This window comes from Hyperoodon ampullatus (assembly GCF_949752795.1).
Source record: "Hyperoodon ampullatus genome assembly, chromosome: 10".
NCBI lineage: Eukaryota > Metazoa > Chordata > Mammalia > Artiodactyla > Ziphiidae > Hyperoodon > Hyperoodon ampullatus.
Genome location: NC_136923.1, coordinates 62658298 through 62674819, shown reverse-complemented (window position 1 = coordinate 62674819; position 16522 = coordinate 62658298). Strand labels below are relative to the sequence as shown.

Here is a 16522-nt window from a genome sequence, read left to right as displayed (position 1 = left end):
AAATGCTTTTTAACCTTTATTTCCACATTTTTACTGTTGGGGAGTCCAGGTTCAATTACTCTGCTAACATGACCTACTTTTTATTTTTATTTATGTATTAATTTAATTTTTATTTCATATTGGAGTATAGTTGATTTACAATGTTGTGTTAGTTTCAGGTGTACAGCAAAGTGATTCAGTTATACATATACATATATCCATTCTTTTTCAGATTAGGTTCTTTTCCCATATAGGTTATTACAGAACACTGAGTAGAGCAGAGTTCCCTGTGCTATGCACTACAGTAGGTCCTTGTTGGTTACCTGTATTATATATAGTACTGTGTATACGTTACTCCCAAACTCCTAACTTACCCCTCTCCCCACCTTTCCCCCTTGGTAACCATAAGCAAATGAAGTTATTTACAAAACAGAAACAGACTCACGGACTTTGATGACCTACTTTTTAAATTCATGACCTACTTAAAAAATATTTTAATTTTCCCCAAAACAGACCCCTTTTAAGTGAAAGGAAACAAACTTTACTAGGAAGAGAAAACCAGAAGGTTAAGAACGGCTGTGCTTTTCCAGAGGAGAGCTGATCCAATCATGTACTTTTAATCACTCCCACACTGGGCGCCCAGCTCCCACTGGAAACACTGTGGACTGGGTACCAACTCCCAACAGCACCCCGGGCTCCTCCAGGCCAGTCTGAGTGTCGCCTCAGTGGTTTGTGCTCACATGGGAAAATTAGCCAATTTTAGAAGTTGGATTATACTCTAGTCTAGGCTCTAGTCTAAGAAATTAAATATTCTGTTTTTCTTCTATTGGTGAGAATGTGTGACGGGAAGCAAAAGAAATGAAGCAGAACGAACAATATCACTGCAAAATATTATTACAGAGAAGCACTTTATAAAATTGCATGCAATTGGGGCTTCCCTGGTGGCGCAGTGGTTGAGAGTCCGCCTGCCGATGCAGGGGACATGGGTTCGTGCCCCGGTCCGGGAAGATCCCACATGCCGCGGAGCGGCTGGGCCTGTGAGCCATGGCCTGTGAGCCTGCGCATCCGGAGCCTGTCCTCCGCAGCGGGAGAGGCCACAGCAGTGAGGGGCCCGCGAACGGCAAAAAAAAAAAAAAAAAAAAAAAAAAAAAGCATGCAATTGTATGCTAATTTAAAATGTTTAAAGATAATCTGTTCTTGAAACCACTACCCCTTCTGGGATGCCTGCCTCCTGATGTTTCTGGGGGTTTCCTGGCCCTGCTGTGAGAGTGGTGATACCACAGGTAGCCTCGGTTCTGTAGGGCATATATGTACCCTGGGCTTCAGGGGACACTCTTGACACCCAAACCCTAGTATGTCAGTGGAACCCAAAGCAGCTGATCGTCAGCCTATGGTAACATAAACTAGATTTTCAAAAATTTTAACTGAATCAAAAATGTACAGTAAATGTGATGTAATTTTCCTGTTCTTACAGGCCAGCTTCAACTTGAAAAAGTGTATACAGCATTTCCTTCCTCCAGATAATGTTATACAAGCCTGCATCCCTTTTATTAACAACAAGGCAATATTTCATTGCTATAGCGTAAGCAGCCCATCATTGAGAGAGCATCATAATTAACATAAGAAGTCACCACAGATGATGTCATCCATGCTACACTGGAATTATGTATTTCCAACTTGACCTTGAAACACCAGGTTATTCAGTGGTACTAAAAAGATCCTTTACCATTTATAGGAAATTTTGACATCAATACTAAATACACGGAAGTCAACAGGCACATGAAAAGATGCTCAACATCACTAATTATGAGAGAAATGCAAATCAAAACTACGAGATACCACGTCACACCGGTTAGAGTGGCCATCATTAAAGAGTCTACAAATGCTGGAGAGGGTGTAGAGAAAAGGGAACCCTCCTACACTGTTGGTGGGAATGTAAGTTGGTGCAGCCACTATGGAGAATAGTGTGGAGGCTCCTCAGAAAACTAAAAATAGAGCTACCACATGATCCAGCAATCCCACTCCTGGGCATGTATCCAGACAAAACTATAATTCAAAAAGATACATGCACCCCTATGTTCATAGCAGGACTGTTCACAATAGCCAAGACATGGAAACAACCTAAGTGTCCATTGACAGATGAATGGATAAAGAAGAGGTGGTACCTTTAGACAATGGAATACTACTCAGCCATAAAAAGTATGAAATAATGCCACGTGCAGCAACACGATACAACTAGAGATTATCACACTAAGTGAAATAAGTCATAAAGAGAAAGACAAATACCACATGATATCACTTATATCATGTGATATAAGTGATCTACAAAACAGAAACAGACTCATGGACATAGAGAACAGACTTGTGGTTGCCAAGAGGGAGTGCATTGGGTGAGGGATGGAGTGGGAGGCTGGGATTAGCAGATGTAAGCTTTTATATATAGAATGGATAAGCAACAAGGTCCTACTGTAATGCACAGAGAACTATATTCAATATCCTATGATAAACCATAATAGAAAAGAATATTTAAAAAAAGAATGTTTATATGTGTACAACTGAATCACTTTGCTGTGCAGCAGAAATTAACACAACATTGTAAATCAACTATACTTAAAAAAAAAAAAAAAGAATAGAAAAAAACCCTCAAGATACGTAATTTTCAGAACACTACACCCCAGGCGGAAAAAATACTACACTGAATATTAGCATTGCTAACTCCTGACTTTTAGAGTCAAAGGTTAAAAAAATTATCTGTTAAGAACTCTCTGGACCACTCTCTTAAGGGTTTTGCTAGTCCTATGCATCGTCACAGGAAAAATTTTGACCTGAAAATTCAACGGCCAGATTTTTACTTGGTTAATTATTTAATAGTATATCTACTTACATAATCCATTTTTTATTTACAATTTATAAATGGGTTACTTCTTAAAAGAATTTAAAGCAGCTCTTGATTAAAAACAGAATTGGCAGAGGTTTAAAAATAAAATTTGAAGACCAGTTATTAAACTACTTGCTTGTCTTGCTTACAAAGGTAAAAATCATTAATTGACAATTCTAATGGCTATAATTTTATAAATGTCATACTGCTCAGTAAGGAAGTTTCATCTTTGAAATGCACATCTAAGTGCCACAAAATTGACCAGTTTTGCTCAGGAGCCAAAGAGCTCCCTAGAAAAATGTGCTTCCTGGAGATAGGAAAACAGAGTGACTAGTTTTATTTTATTTTATTTTTTTAATTGAAGTATATTATAGTTTTGTCTGGATATATGCTCAGGAGTGGGACTGCTTGGATCATATGGCAGCTCTATTTTTAGTTTTCTGAGGAACCTCCATACTGTTCTCCACAGTGGCTGCACCAACTTACATTCCCACCAACAGTTTAGGAGGGTTCCTTCAGAGTGACTAGTTTTAAAATAACCACCTTCTATAAAGAAGACATTAAAAAAAAAAAAGCCACACATACATGTGCATAGTTGTACGAGGACACACCTATGTAAGGAAGGAGGATACAGATAAATTCTCAAACATACCAGATCTTTCACTACTTCTCAGGAAGGAAGATATTCATGCAGTTGGTATTTGCAATCATGAGTCCATTTTCTCTACTTTGTTTGGCTTTCTCACTTATTTTTACTGGGCGTTTATGTAACTCACTTTATGCTGATCAATGAGAGTCCGAAGGGCATCCTCATCGTCTGGGAGAACGCCATGGAAACGAAGGGTCTGCTCCGCTTCCGCCAGCCACTCCAGGAGGGCATGGACCACCGAGTGAAACTCCTCTGCCTAACGGTTCACATGCGCCCCAAAAAAGATTCCCAAACATGCTTGTTAGTAGAGTCGAGTCTTCCTCTCAATGGAAAAAAAAAGTCTTAAATTTAAACTGATTCATTATATCCATTATTCCCGTTAAAAAGATAAAGATACATGGTGCTGCATTTTACAAATGTAAGAAAACATCTAATCCGTCAAAAAGGCCTATATGAAGAATAATTCACCATTTTAACAATCTGATGTGAGATGAATGGCGGCCCATTATACATTCTAGCTGAAAAAAAGACTCAAAGAGCACTTTTATGGGAAGATTAGAAAGCCTCCCTCTGTTGAGTCATTTAAATTCTTTGGGGAGGCGTTGGGTGGGGAGTGGACCCAGGCAATGATGCTCTAAGAACTTCCTCCCCATGACTATCCTGGCCGAGACACGGGAGCCCTGTGGTCCTTCAGGACAGCAGTTCCTGTTAGGGGTGCAGGACCTTTGTCAGCACACCCAGCAGCTGTAACCCCAGGGCTTTACCTGGCGCAGAGCTGCTTCTAGGCGGGTCTGCTTGGATACGGAGAGTGCACACACTGTCTCCCAGCGTGTGCTCAGCTCCTGCATCTGGACCCTGACCCAGGAGGAGTCATCCTGGCTGCCCTCTATGAGCTCCCGGGCCGAGCGCTTCAGGGCCTGCACGCTGCTGGTCCTCTTCCCCAGCTCCTTCTGGAAGACCTAAGACCAAATTTAAAAAAATTAATTTTAAATTACAAAGCCCAAACAGTAAGACATACTATATGAAATATGTATGTGCACATAACATCATGTATGGCTCTCCAAGACCTACAGTTTAATGACCCACGTTTTCCACAGAATCTGCAGCAAATAAGACAAGACACACCGCTCCTGTGAGGGCACCATCAAGTCTAGGCTTGTATCAATTTGCTCCTCAATCTTGTAATGTTTTCCTGAGTGAATGTTGTTTTTTAAATGACACGTTGGATTTAAATAATGGTGGTCGCCCTTCTTTATTTCAATCCCATGCAAAAATGCATCAACTTCTTTTCTGTGATACTTTGTGAGGGTGTCCCAATCCCTCTGGAATCATTACTGTGTGCGCCCAGTGTGTGCTGGCCACCACACTGCTCTCCATCAGCAAACACACCTAAGAGACTGACCGGTAACTAAGCAGCCCTTGGAGACAAGAGCAGGGCTGGCACATCCTGTTTCCTTTCCTCTGACAATCCTTTGTTGTAGCTTTCACAGCATCCTGGGCACTAACCCATAACGTCAAATTTTAGAGGCTTGACTCCTTAATCTGTCACCTTGGAGGAAAAGCTTTTTATTTTTCTCTCCCGCCCAATTTTGATGAACTCTGATGTGCCAAGGGTTAAAGTGGCTTCTTTTGGTCCCAGACTAAATCCATTTCTGACCCAAGAGTCTGTCTGCAACCAGATCTTTCAAATAACCAACTTCATATATAAACTAAAATCTGCTTATTTTTCTTAGAAATCACCACAAATGAATATTACCAAGCACATTTTATCCTTTTGACTCTATCCATGAGTTTCTATTCTGATATTCGGATCATTCATAAAAGTGAGACTGTCGAAAATAATCCAGAAACAGTGTGATGAGTTCTTTGCTGATTTCACTCTGATAGTGTTAAATGAGGTGTGCCCGCAGAGAGATAAACACACACACACACACACACACACACACACACACACACACACGAACAAACACACAGATACAAGGTACAGCGTCTAACTCTCCCTTTTGTGACAGGACTAGTCCCACGGTTCCGAGTAGGCTTTCCAATGTACTTTGTATACTTAAACTTCTTATTGGGGCTTCCAATTGTATTACTAATGCTGAATGATTAATTCATTCTTGTTGACCTTTAGTATATAAAAAACTAGCCAAGTGCCTAGGGGGGTAAATATTTAGACAGTGAGCTTCTAAAAATGGCATTTATGTACAAAGTAACATTACATTATTCATCAGTCATTGAAGGAGTGCCAGGGGATGGAAAAGTTTGTATTAATCATGCACAAAACATTTGTTTCAGTATAGGCAAAGCAACATAATTTAAAGTTTTTAAAATGTTTGTAGGCCAGATCAATGTTCTTCACCTATTCTCTTATTTTCTGTTAATGTTCAAACATAACAAACTCTCTTCTATGGGTATAATGAGATAATGGGATGAGAAAAGGGGAAATAAATATGCAAAAGGACCAATTATTTTAAAAAGAACAGGTAAGATCAAAATAGCATAACCAGGGAGGTATAAAGAGAACATTTTAAAATGAAATAAGTTTTCTGAACTGAAAAATTATAGAGAGGAATATGACATGAATTCAAGTGTAGTGCTGTAAGAAAATTGTATATATAAAGCCAACCATCCTACATTAGTACTGGGCCTCATGCTGTTTTCAAGGTTCTTTAAGTTGTAACAGTATTTGATCATAATTTAGGACCTTACACTCAGTATATCTCTGGGACGTCTCAAATACCACCTTTGATTTGTACAACAAATTGACATACATATCAGGAGACGGCAAGGAAACCAATTTTCTTGAAGTAATAACCGAACCCCTAATGGCATACGCTGTTGCCTCTTAAACTGCTACAGGTCAAGGGGCAAGGTTAAAACCGTTTTTGAAAAAAAGAGAAGCAGCTGATCATGACCCCCACAGATCATGTCACACATCCAGCACTTCAGCAATGACCTAGTTCCAGGTCACTGAACGAACGATTTTAAATTATATCACATAATTACTTAAATGAATAACAAAAGATACTAAAACATTCTTGAAACACGTTTTAAAGTGCCAGACAATGAAATCACTTTTCAAGTTCTAGCAAGGTTTCAGATAGGGAAATTTAAAACCAAAGTTTTTCACTGATACTGAAGTAATTTTCCTGCATCACTTTTAAAGTTGGCTTTCTTGTTCTCCTCAAATGTCACATATTTCAGTATTAAAGACTATTATGTAGTATGATAGATACTCTGTAGATTTTTATAAAGCTAAATTAAGTGGTTACAGTTCCCTCTACATTCAGAATAATCAAGCCAGATAAAATAAAATGTCCCAGATAACAATACCTTGTGATTATCGATCAGATTCATCACTAGATCGATGTCTCCGTGGACAGGCTGGTCCTCAGCCAGCTGGGGCTCAACCCTGTACAGCCAGTCAATGAGGGCCTGCAGGGCGTCTGTGAATTGCCCAGAAAATAAGAGGGCTTCCTCCAATTTGTTTTGTCTAGGGGAAAAAAATGGAAAAAATCAATCTGAGCAACAAAAAAGCTGCCCTCTATATCCAAACATCTAAAAAACATCCACGAAGGCTAGCAGACCTCAAGAGGAAAAGCAGTATACTGGGACTCACTGCTGTTTCTCTGCTTTCCTTAGAACATAACAAACTTCTCTCCAATTTTCCTTTCATTGCTTAAATCCATGGCACCTGTTCCAGGAAAATTCCCTCATCATCACCTCACGGGCCCTTTAGTTTCGTCATAAAAATATGCCTTTTCAATTAAATTGTGTTTTAAAGTATCATGCAGTAAGTTTGACCTTTGGGGTGTACAGTTCTATGGATTTTAAAACTTGTATATGTTCATGTAACATCACCACAGTCAAGACCCAGAACAGTCTATCAACCCCAGATCTCCCTCAGGCTGGCTTTTCCTGGTCACAGCCTGCCTCCATGCAGACACCTGCCACTCATGGATCTGTTCATCACTGTGATTTTCTGTCTTTTCAAGAATGTCATATAAATTGTCGTGAAATCATTTATAGGACACTGTAAAAAGTATGTAACCTTCTGAGAGAAGATTTTACTGATTCTGAAAAACTAACACTAGAGCTTCCCTGGTGGTGCAGTGGTTGAGAGTCCGCTTGCCGATGCAGGGGACGCGGGTTCGTGCCCCGGTCCAGGAAGATCCCACATGCCGTGGAGTGGCTAGGCCCGTGAGCCATGGCCGCTGAGCCTGCGCGTCTGGAGCCTGTGCCCCGCAACGGGAGAGGCCACAACAGTGAGAGGCCCGCGTACCACAAAAAAACAAAAAAACAAAAAAAACAACTAACACTAAAAAACTTATTATAAAGTTCCCTAGAATGGAATATGATATTCTATTCAATCTGGATACTGACAAAAGTAATAAGACTAAGGATCGATGAAAATTTTGGAAACATGTATAAGATATGTGAACTCTTCAAATACCATTTTAACTTTCTTAGCTACTTTAAAATTTTTTTAACTTTTTGGGTCTTCATGGTTGAAGTGTAATGAGGAGGAAGGAGACTGGGAAGGGGTGGGTGGGGTCAGGCTGGTAGGACCCTGCTCGCCACAGTGACGGGGCCTGTATCCTAATCCACACCCAAGAGTTAGTCCCTAAAGGGTATGAAGAGGGGTTGGGGGGTGACAAGATCCCACTTATACTTTAAGAAGACAGGCCTGCTGGTGATGTGGAAACGGGACTGAGGAGGACCATGGCAGACCTGGGGACCAGTCCAAAGGCAGGTGCTGTAGTTGCATGCGAGATGCGGGAGGCTTGGAGAAGGATGTCATTTTTGAATGAACCGAGCACTTAAACGTAAATAATACTGAACAGCAAAGCCTCTCGGGGGAGGCACTGTGTGCACGGGGTGTCAAGGATGAACAGACATTCTCCAGGCAAAGGAGGTGTGTATTCAAGGTTCCAAACCCTGCCTGCAGAGTGCCAGGACCATGACAGCTGCCAGGGGTCCAGCAAGGTGAGTGAGCGGGTGTCAGGCGCATCTCACCTCTCCACCGACTTCCCACAGATCGTGTCCCACTTGTCTCTGAGCTCACTCAGCATGTCATCCAGCTTCAGGTTGTCGTCAGCCAGGGAGGTCTTCTCCTTCAGAGAACGCCCAGTCCTGTTGGTGGTGTCGTAGACAGAATGCTTGGCTCCGAGGGATTTCTGAAACTCCTGTATATCCAACAAGAGAGCAGCATGTATTTCTACTTGGGACTGATACACAAATAGGTAAGAGGCATCCCTCTTAAATAAATGGAGACATTAGCATCATCAAGTCACATGGTGTAGTGCGTGCTCAACAGGGAACACACCAGGGTAGAGAAGAACTTTTAAACTTTCAAATGGAAGGATTAACTTCTTGCAGAAGCCAAGCACCGACTATTATCAAGCACCTATTATTATTAAGAGCACCTACTAGTATCAAAAAAAACAATTTCAAAGCAAAACAAATCCTGAATCTCTTGTAGACATAAACTACAAACAGTATAAATAGTTATGGTAAAGTGGAATTGCTAATAAACTACTGAGAGACCCACGAGTCCGGAGAGGAAAATGTAGCTCATACTCTATGAGTAAGTATGGGTCCAGTCTGGACACAGAATGACCCAGTAATGTGTAAATTTACTACAGTTGTTTTTTATTGTCAAAAAGATTTTCTGTCACACATTTTGGATTCTCACTGTAATGTTACATGTATTTTATCTGTGAGCCAGGATAAGGGGAAAAGAACCATAGCTCTGGTTCTGTGTTTGGACCCACTCATTCTAGGCATACCTGGGGAGTCCACGTCCCTCCTCCTCACATCCACAATGCCCTACCCAAGTCTGCAAAGGTCTATAGATGACTTTCCACTGCCAAACAGCTACATGGCTAATATGACACCTGTATTTTTCAGCTTTTACAGTGTTAGTGAACCCTTCATGTTTGTGTGTGTATATATGCATGTGGGGGAGGGATGAATTCGAATCTTTCTATATAACTCAGTTATAAGCTTTCATAGAGCAGGGGTATTATCTCTGTAGGACCCTTATTATCATCTTGCATTTTGTGGGTATTTGTAAATATTTAATAGAAAGAGTAAGACAACTGCTATTGAATACATAATCTCAGTGATGAGAAGAAAAAAGGTCAACTTCATGGGCAGCTTAAAAGCTCATAAAATATCAAGGAAACACAAACATGGAGATTCTCAATCCTGGTAGCACATTAGAATCACCCCAGGCAGTAAAATGCTATGCAAATGTAATCTCCCAAAATAACCTCGAGGTTACAATTACCCAATAAATTGTATTGCCTTAAAAATGTTACACACTTGAAGTGTTTCACTAATACCACACTATATATATCTTTTATAATAGGAGGCAACTACATCTGGGAATTTTTTGGCAATAAATCCCATCACAATATGTCACTATTTCTGTAGTCTGTCTTCTGTAATTATTATTTTTTTCATGTTTTTCGAAACAGAACGCTAGCTTTAGAATCATGGTATTGACATAGATTTTCTTATACAAAACATATGTTACAGCTGAATACAGGATAGAGTCAAACTTTTTAAAGACAAAAAGTATCCAAACGATGAACAGAAAAGACTTCTTAAGATAGGCTTAACGTACCCTGTTATCTCAGAGAAATGGTGACTGGTGACAGGTCTCACTAGGAAAAAGAAGTCTAATAGGGTTCTTCACACATTCTTATTCCCAGGATTCTCTACTTTAAATATGCAGTATGCTTTCATCAGACTACGTAACACAACGTCTATGCTCGAGTTCAAATAAGGCATTCTATCTTGAGAAGGAGGGGAGGGGAAAGGGTGCTGATCACAGTCTCTGGGCTGCCAGTGCTAGATGCGGCAGCTCCCAGGCAGAGGGGCCATCAGGACAAGCCACTCGTAAGCCCTCATCCAGCCAAAGAAAGGACCTCAGCATGTTCCCCCATCATCCTAGGACCCTGACCCCTGCAGCTGGTCAGGCCCACTGACGGAAGCAACCAGCCTGGATGAACATGAGGGCTAGAATTTTCTGATGATGCTAAAACTTATATCATTCAATCTTTCCCAGCATTTTAAAAACTATCATGTTTCAAGCAATGATTTATATGTAGATGCCTAAGATTGTAAAATGGTTTGCAGGGATGGTCTCCTTTTACCCACATCCTCACCCTGAGGGCCGATGATCACTTTACAAACAGAATAACAGAAAGACCCAAATTCAAGAGAGTTGGGGAGGATGGGGGGAGGGATGTTCTTTGAATGGCATGTGGTAGGAATATAAAAGGCAGAAAATATAAAACACAGTGTTTCCATATCTTCTTGTCTACACAAGGAAGCCAGTGACTATGTGTCTTTGAGGGGAGGGGTGGAATTTCACGCACATACACAGTAATACCAATTTAGGAAGTGGCAACCAATTTTCCCCACTGCACTGTATGTAGGAATATATATGGCAAAATCTATGTTCCTTTTAGTACATAATTATGTTCTGCATGGCATTTGGTCTATGAAAGAAATTACAAGACGAGGCAGTTGTGATAAACCGAAGTGCCAATGTTCGGCCTCTAGAAATCCTTTATGTGTTTTAGACTGTGGAAGACTTCCAGTTTTAATTCAGTGTGTTTTCTTTTAACAATTAACCCTGGAATCATAATGGAATGATCACTTGACCAATGTAAAGGGCAATTGGTTTTACATTTAATATAGGTCCACGTTGGACAGCCTTTTTCTCCGGTGATGAATAAATACACAATCAGGTAGGAATTTAAAAGTGACCCTGAGATATACAACGACACAATGTGCTTTTCTTAACTGCAGACCCACCTTATGCTGTGCCAGTTGTGCTTTGATTTTGTCTGGGTCGTTGGCAATTTCCAGTTCAGAATCCAAAGACTTCTCTGACTCTTCCAGCCACTCCATAAGCTTACTCCAAGCTTCATGGAACTGTAAAAGAAATTCACATCTTTGTCCAGAAAATTTTCAGACATACTCACTAGATTTGAAATCTAGTACATTTCTAAACAGAAATTGATATTAATGGAAATGTTAACAATTATACATTCAAAACTCTCCCTGAAGAAGAAAAAGAAAGAATATTTTCATCAGCAGATTACAAAATGTCTGTTGACGCTCAACTTTTGTGGTCATGCCCCGTGGTCACTTTGTTATAACTCATTCAAACATGTCAGCTTTAACAAAAATAGAAGTGAGCCTAGAAGCAGTTAGGGAGCATCAGGCAGAATGTCCCACCCTTTCTTTTGTTTAATAAATAATGTAAGCGTAAACTGGCATGCTTTATATTATCCCATAGGTCTCTTACATTGCTTTTCATTTTTTTCATTTGGCTTTCTGTCTGCTGTTCTGATTGGAATCTAAAATACAACACAAATGAACTTATCTACAAAACAGAAACAGACTCACAGACATAGAGAACAGACTTGTGGTTGCCAAGGGGGAGGGAGCGTGGGGGAGGGATGGAGTGGGAGTTTGGGATTAACAGATGCGAACTGGCATATATAGGATGGATAAACAACAAGGTCCTACCGTATATCACAGGGACCTATATTCAATATCCTGTGATAAACCATAATGGAAAAAAACATGAAAAAGAATAGATAGATGTATAACTGAATCACTTTGCTGTACAGCAGAAATTAAACACAACATTGTAAATCAACTATATGTCAATAAAATTAAAAAAATAATAATGTAAGCTTCCACTGTTGTCTCTTGACAGATCTGGATTTACTTCTAAGGTGGTGTTTAATTCTTATGCTAAGAAAGAGGTACAAAAAGGGAGAAGGGAAAGGATAAAGTTTGTAAATTCATTTTAACAAAAAGAGGGCATTACGTTCCTATTTAATGCAAAGACAGTTCAACATCTTTCTTGCTGCTATACAAATCCTCACATCAATGCCTGAGCCTCACATACTGGTTTTATACTTAAGAGCACCCACAGTACTTGAGTTCTAACAAAATAGAATTCTCTTTCGCGTCTACAACCTTGAACTATTCTGGTGCTATATATACTTGATTTCAGCTGTGGTCTCTTTTCTGCTTATCATAAAGAAATAGTAGGTACTATTTTTGGATACCAAACTGGGAAATTAGTTATAAATTATTTCTTCCAAGGAACTAAAGGGAACAGATACATGACAAAAACCTAAGTAATCAAAATAAAATCTGTTTTATATCAAAGAACATTAATAGTGAAATAACAGAAAGACATTTGATACTAAACACAGTGAGAGCACAGAATCACAAAGCTGCAAAGGTCCACTGGAGACTGTCTTGTTAGAGACCTGCTTTCCCCACACGGCCGTCCCTCCCACAAATCTAATCAACTTAGACATGAAAACAGGGAGGCCAGAATAGGCACATAAATTGCCCAAGTCAGAGAACTACAGCCAAGATCTCAGCCAAAACCCGAGGTATTAGAACAAATAAATAAATAAACAGCTAGTGATGCCAGCTTGTCTTTTTTTTTGGCATGCAGGATCTTAGTTCCCCGACCAGGGATCGAACCCGTGCCCCCTGCAGTGGAAGCATGGAATTCTGACCCCTGGACCACCAGGGAAGTCCCTGTCAGCTTGCCTTTCTACAGACAGCACAGCCTATAACAACTGGATGATAAGTACAATGGTACAAACGCACAGGTTCTGAGGCTGGTCCTGCTCTCAAAACTATTTAGAAGCCGTACAAATAGAAGAAATGCCATCCTTTTGCACCGAGAACAGTGGAGAATCCTTATCAATTCAATTCAACAGACTGAGAAAATAAAATTGACTCAATAGAGAAAGGAGGAAGAGGGTAGCCGACTGGCTACTGGCACCCATGAGACTTGAGTAAATCAGATGTTTATAACTCAAAATGCCTCCACTATAGACTACAGGGCTGCACACACGGCGAGAAAAACGTCAGGCTTGGCATGAGGACTGTCTTAAAAGAACATCCGAGACCGATTCTGTTCTAGAGACTCATTTATTACATGGGACATACCATACCTCCCCCTCAAAAAGAAACACGTGGCCTGTAATCCAATCACAGCGCAATGTGTCATTTCGCCAGCCTTTAAATATTTTATGCTGGACAGCTTTAAATCCTGAAACACTGGACTCCCAGGTCATCCTCTGCATCGCCCAGCCTAGCCTAGCTCCCTAAATGACCACGCCCAACACCAATGCCGGACAAATGCAATGGAATGGGGCAGAAAGAGTCATTATAAAATTCACCCTCAATATTACTACACGAAGTTTCTAGTAAAAATCAAAGATATATGCCAAGCAAGGTGGGTGCATCTTCCTCTTCCCTGGAGCACAGAAATGCATAACTGTACTTCTCTGTGTTTAGTCTAGAACAGAATATGAATAACAGATGAAGGAAGGAAGGAAGGAAAGTTCCATGTGAGATTCTCTAGATTTAAAAAAGCAGCCCCCCAAGATTCAAACAGTTAATTTAAAGGTGGGATGAAGCTGTATCCAAATATTAGAAAAGAAAGGAAGCCCTGCCAACAAGTGTACGGATTTGGAGAGGTGAAGAGAAACAACCAGCTCAGACCCAGAGTATGCCTTCAGAAAGATGTCTGGGGCTACACGTGAGAAAATCTGGTTTTGGAACTAAACACAAGTAGCAATATAATAAAGCAGAATGCCTTACTCTAAGTATGAGAGTGGAGGTTGAAAGGACAAGGAAAACCAACCAACCCAACAACAAAACTGTGGAGCCCTTTTTTGTGCCCCAATGATAACTGTCCATCTGTGATATCAAGATATGATCAGTCTTTCCAAGGCTGGTCCCCAGGGCCTGGAGTTGCTGCCAGGTCAGAAAGTGATGTCATCGTCCAAACTGAGGCCATGGCCTTTTTAGGAAATAAACACCTTGGCTTCATGCCATGATTGTTACACAAAGCACAGCCTGCCATAAAAGCACTTTAATAACATAACGTGTATTTAATAACATAACATAGACCTGATTCATTGCCAAGTTCAGAGGATCTTTATAAGGGTTTACCTGCTTGGCCCTCTTCCTTGCATCGTCCAAAGATCTTCCTCTTTCTACTAAGCGCTGGACCACTTTCTCCCAGCGGCTCTGTACACTGATAAGCAGATTCTTAATGAGAACGACATCTTGTTTCTGACTGAAATACTTCAGGTGGGTTCCAGTTTTGTCCAGCTCTATGATCTGCTCCCGGTGAGAATTTACTTCATTGGCAAAGACCTTTCCCAAAAAAAAGGGAGGTGGGTACAATCAGAAACAAAGGAAAAACGCATCTATCTTGAAAATACTTCCGGGCTCATAAGCTGGTTTCAAAGGACAAAAGAAAGTGTTCAAACTACCAAATTTATGCTTTTGCCATTAAAACAGCCTGATGTCTAAAAAGGTCTGAGAAGGGAATGCTGTCCATCCGGGATGCAGCTTACCTTGTGTTCATCAATTTGAAACAAGATGGTGTCCAAGATAAGGCTTGGCCGGGAAGCCACGTTTAGGGTCTGCTCCGCCTGGGTGAGCCAGTTGATGAAGTCCTGGAGGGAACTGTGGAATTCCATTGCCAAGGTGAGGGCCTCTTCCAGTTTAACCTGCAAAGACAGATTATTTAGTATTTCATGGTATTCAAGGTTTCCCTCCTCCCCCCTCCCCGCCCCAACAAGTTTAACCACTCTCTGGCAGATTTCCTTCCCATCCATACTTTATTTATGCATAGTCTATATCCCCCAAACAGTTTTTGAATACTGGCTAACCAAGCCCCTTCAAGTTTAGTAAGAAGCATCTCACTGTAGCTAAAACCATTTTAATATACACTAAAACTGTGGTTTGGGGACAATTAATCACAGAATTACTAAACAGAATCTAGAAAAAGAAAATTTGACATGCATACAATTCATTTTGGTGGTCAAAATACTATGGAATATATATACATTATGCTCTGTCAGCAAGGGCGTATAATCTAGTATTCCTAGCCTATCATTTTTATAGCATTAAATAGCAAGATTTTTAATTCCCCCTCATGGATTTTTGTTATGTAAGTGCTTATTATATGTACAATCATCTCACTTTCTTGCTCTCCCTCCCTCCCCACCCCCGCCTTACATACAGCCTGCCTTTTGCTTAATAAATGTGATTAGAATTACTTAACCACCCAGAATTCCAGTGGTTCACAGATTTAAACTATACCTAGTTAACACTTGATCTATGATATACCTTTATCTATGTCTGAATAGATTCCTTCAACTGTGTTCTCCTGCATTAAGACAGAATACTATTTTCAGCTGAGTCCATGAAATGTCCAAACATATACAAAGAAAACTTAAACATGAATCATTAGATGTTCCACTGACAATTCTACTCGGAGATAAGGTAAGACCCATGAAATGAAACAATGAAAACATTCATTCTATGATATTCATCAAGGCACATACCTTCCTTTCATTGAGCTTGGTTTCCACCGATTCCCATTTTTCTTTCAAGTTATTTATGTCTTGGTCAATATTTGTCTCTGCAGATTTGGGGCATCTTGCAAGCATCTGCTGGCCTTTCTGCATCAGACTCTTATATGTTTCTTCTTTAACATCAAAGGCAGCACAGATTTCCTAAATGGAGATATTCACCCCCCCCCGAAGTTATATCATTTTTAAGAGAACAAAATCTCAGAACTCTTTTTCCATGTCATCAATCCCAAGCCCCTTATTATATACTCAACTCCGTCCAGCACACAGAATAACCCTGACACATTCAAACTTTCCATTATACTGAAAGAACACCTAAACCTAGAGCCACACTCTGCCTACCAAGAAATCTTAGAAATGGTGCTATTGTTATCAATCCACCCCACAAGTGAAGCAGTAATGTTAAATGTTATCAAGAAAGGTTTCAACGTACAGTAACCAATCAGCTCTGTGAACTTGGGCGAGCAACGTAACTTCCCTGAGCCTCAATTTCCTTCTCTGTAAAATGGGTTCTCTAAGTCTCTCCTCGGAACACAAAACAACGACTGTAATATTGTTTTTTTGGTA

The 16522-nt window shown here is 40.3% G+C and overlaps 1 protein-coding gene across 11 annotated transcripts in view; it reads right to left on the bottom strand.

Moving 5' to 3' along the window:
* Positions 1–16522, bottom strand: part of DST (dystonin) — a gene marked incomplete at both ends in the record, with an annotated part of 487217 nt that overhangs the window by 20461 nt on the left and 450234 nt on the right. For all 11 annotated transcript variants that reach the window (XM_079713903.1, XM_079713907.1, XM_079713908.1 and 8 more), the window contains 8 exons: positions 3634–3762; positions 4271–4465; positions 6840–6999; positions 8523–8692; positions 11337–11456; positions 14523–14729; positions 14933–15088; positions 15929–16099. In XM_079713903.1, the coding sequence (XP_079570029.1) occupies positions 3634–3762; positions 4271–4465; positions 6840–6999; positions 8523–8692; positions 11337–11456; positions 14523–14729; positions 14933–15088; positions 15929–16099 (1308 nt within the window). The remainder of the gene's footprint in view (positions 1–3633; positions 3763–4270; positions 4466–6839; positions 7000–8522; positions 8693–11336; positions 11457–14522; positions 14730–14932; positions 15089–15928; positions 16100–16522) is intronic.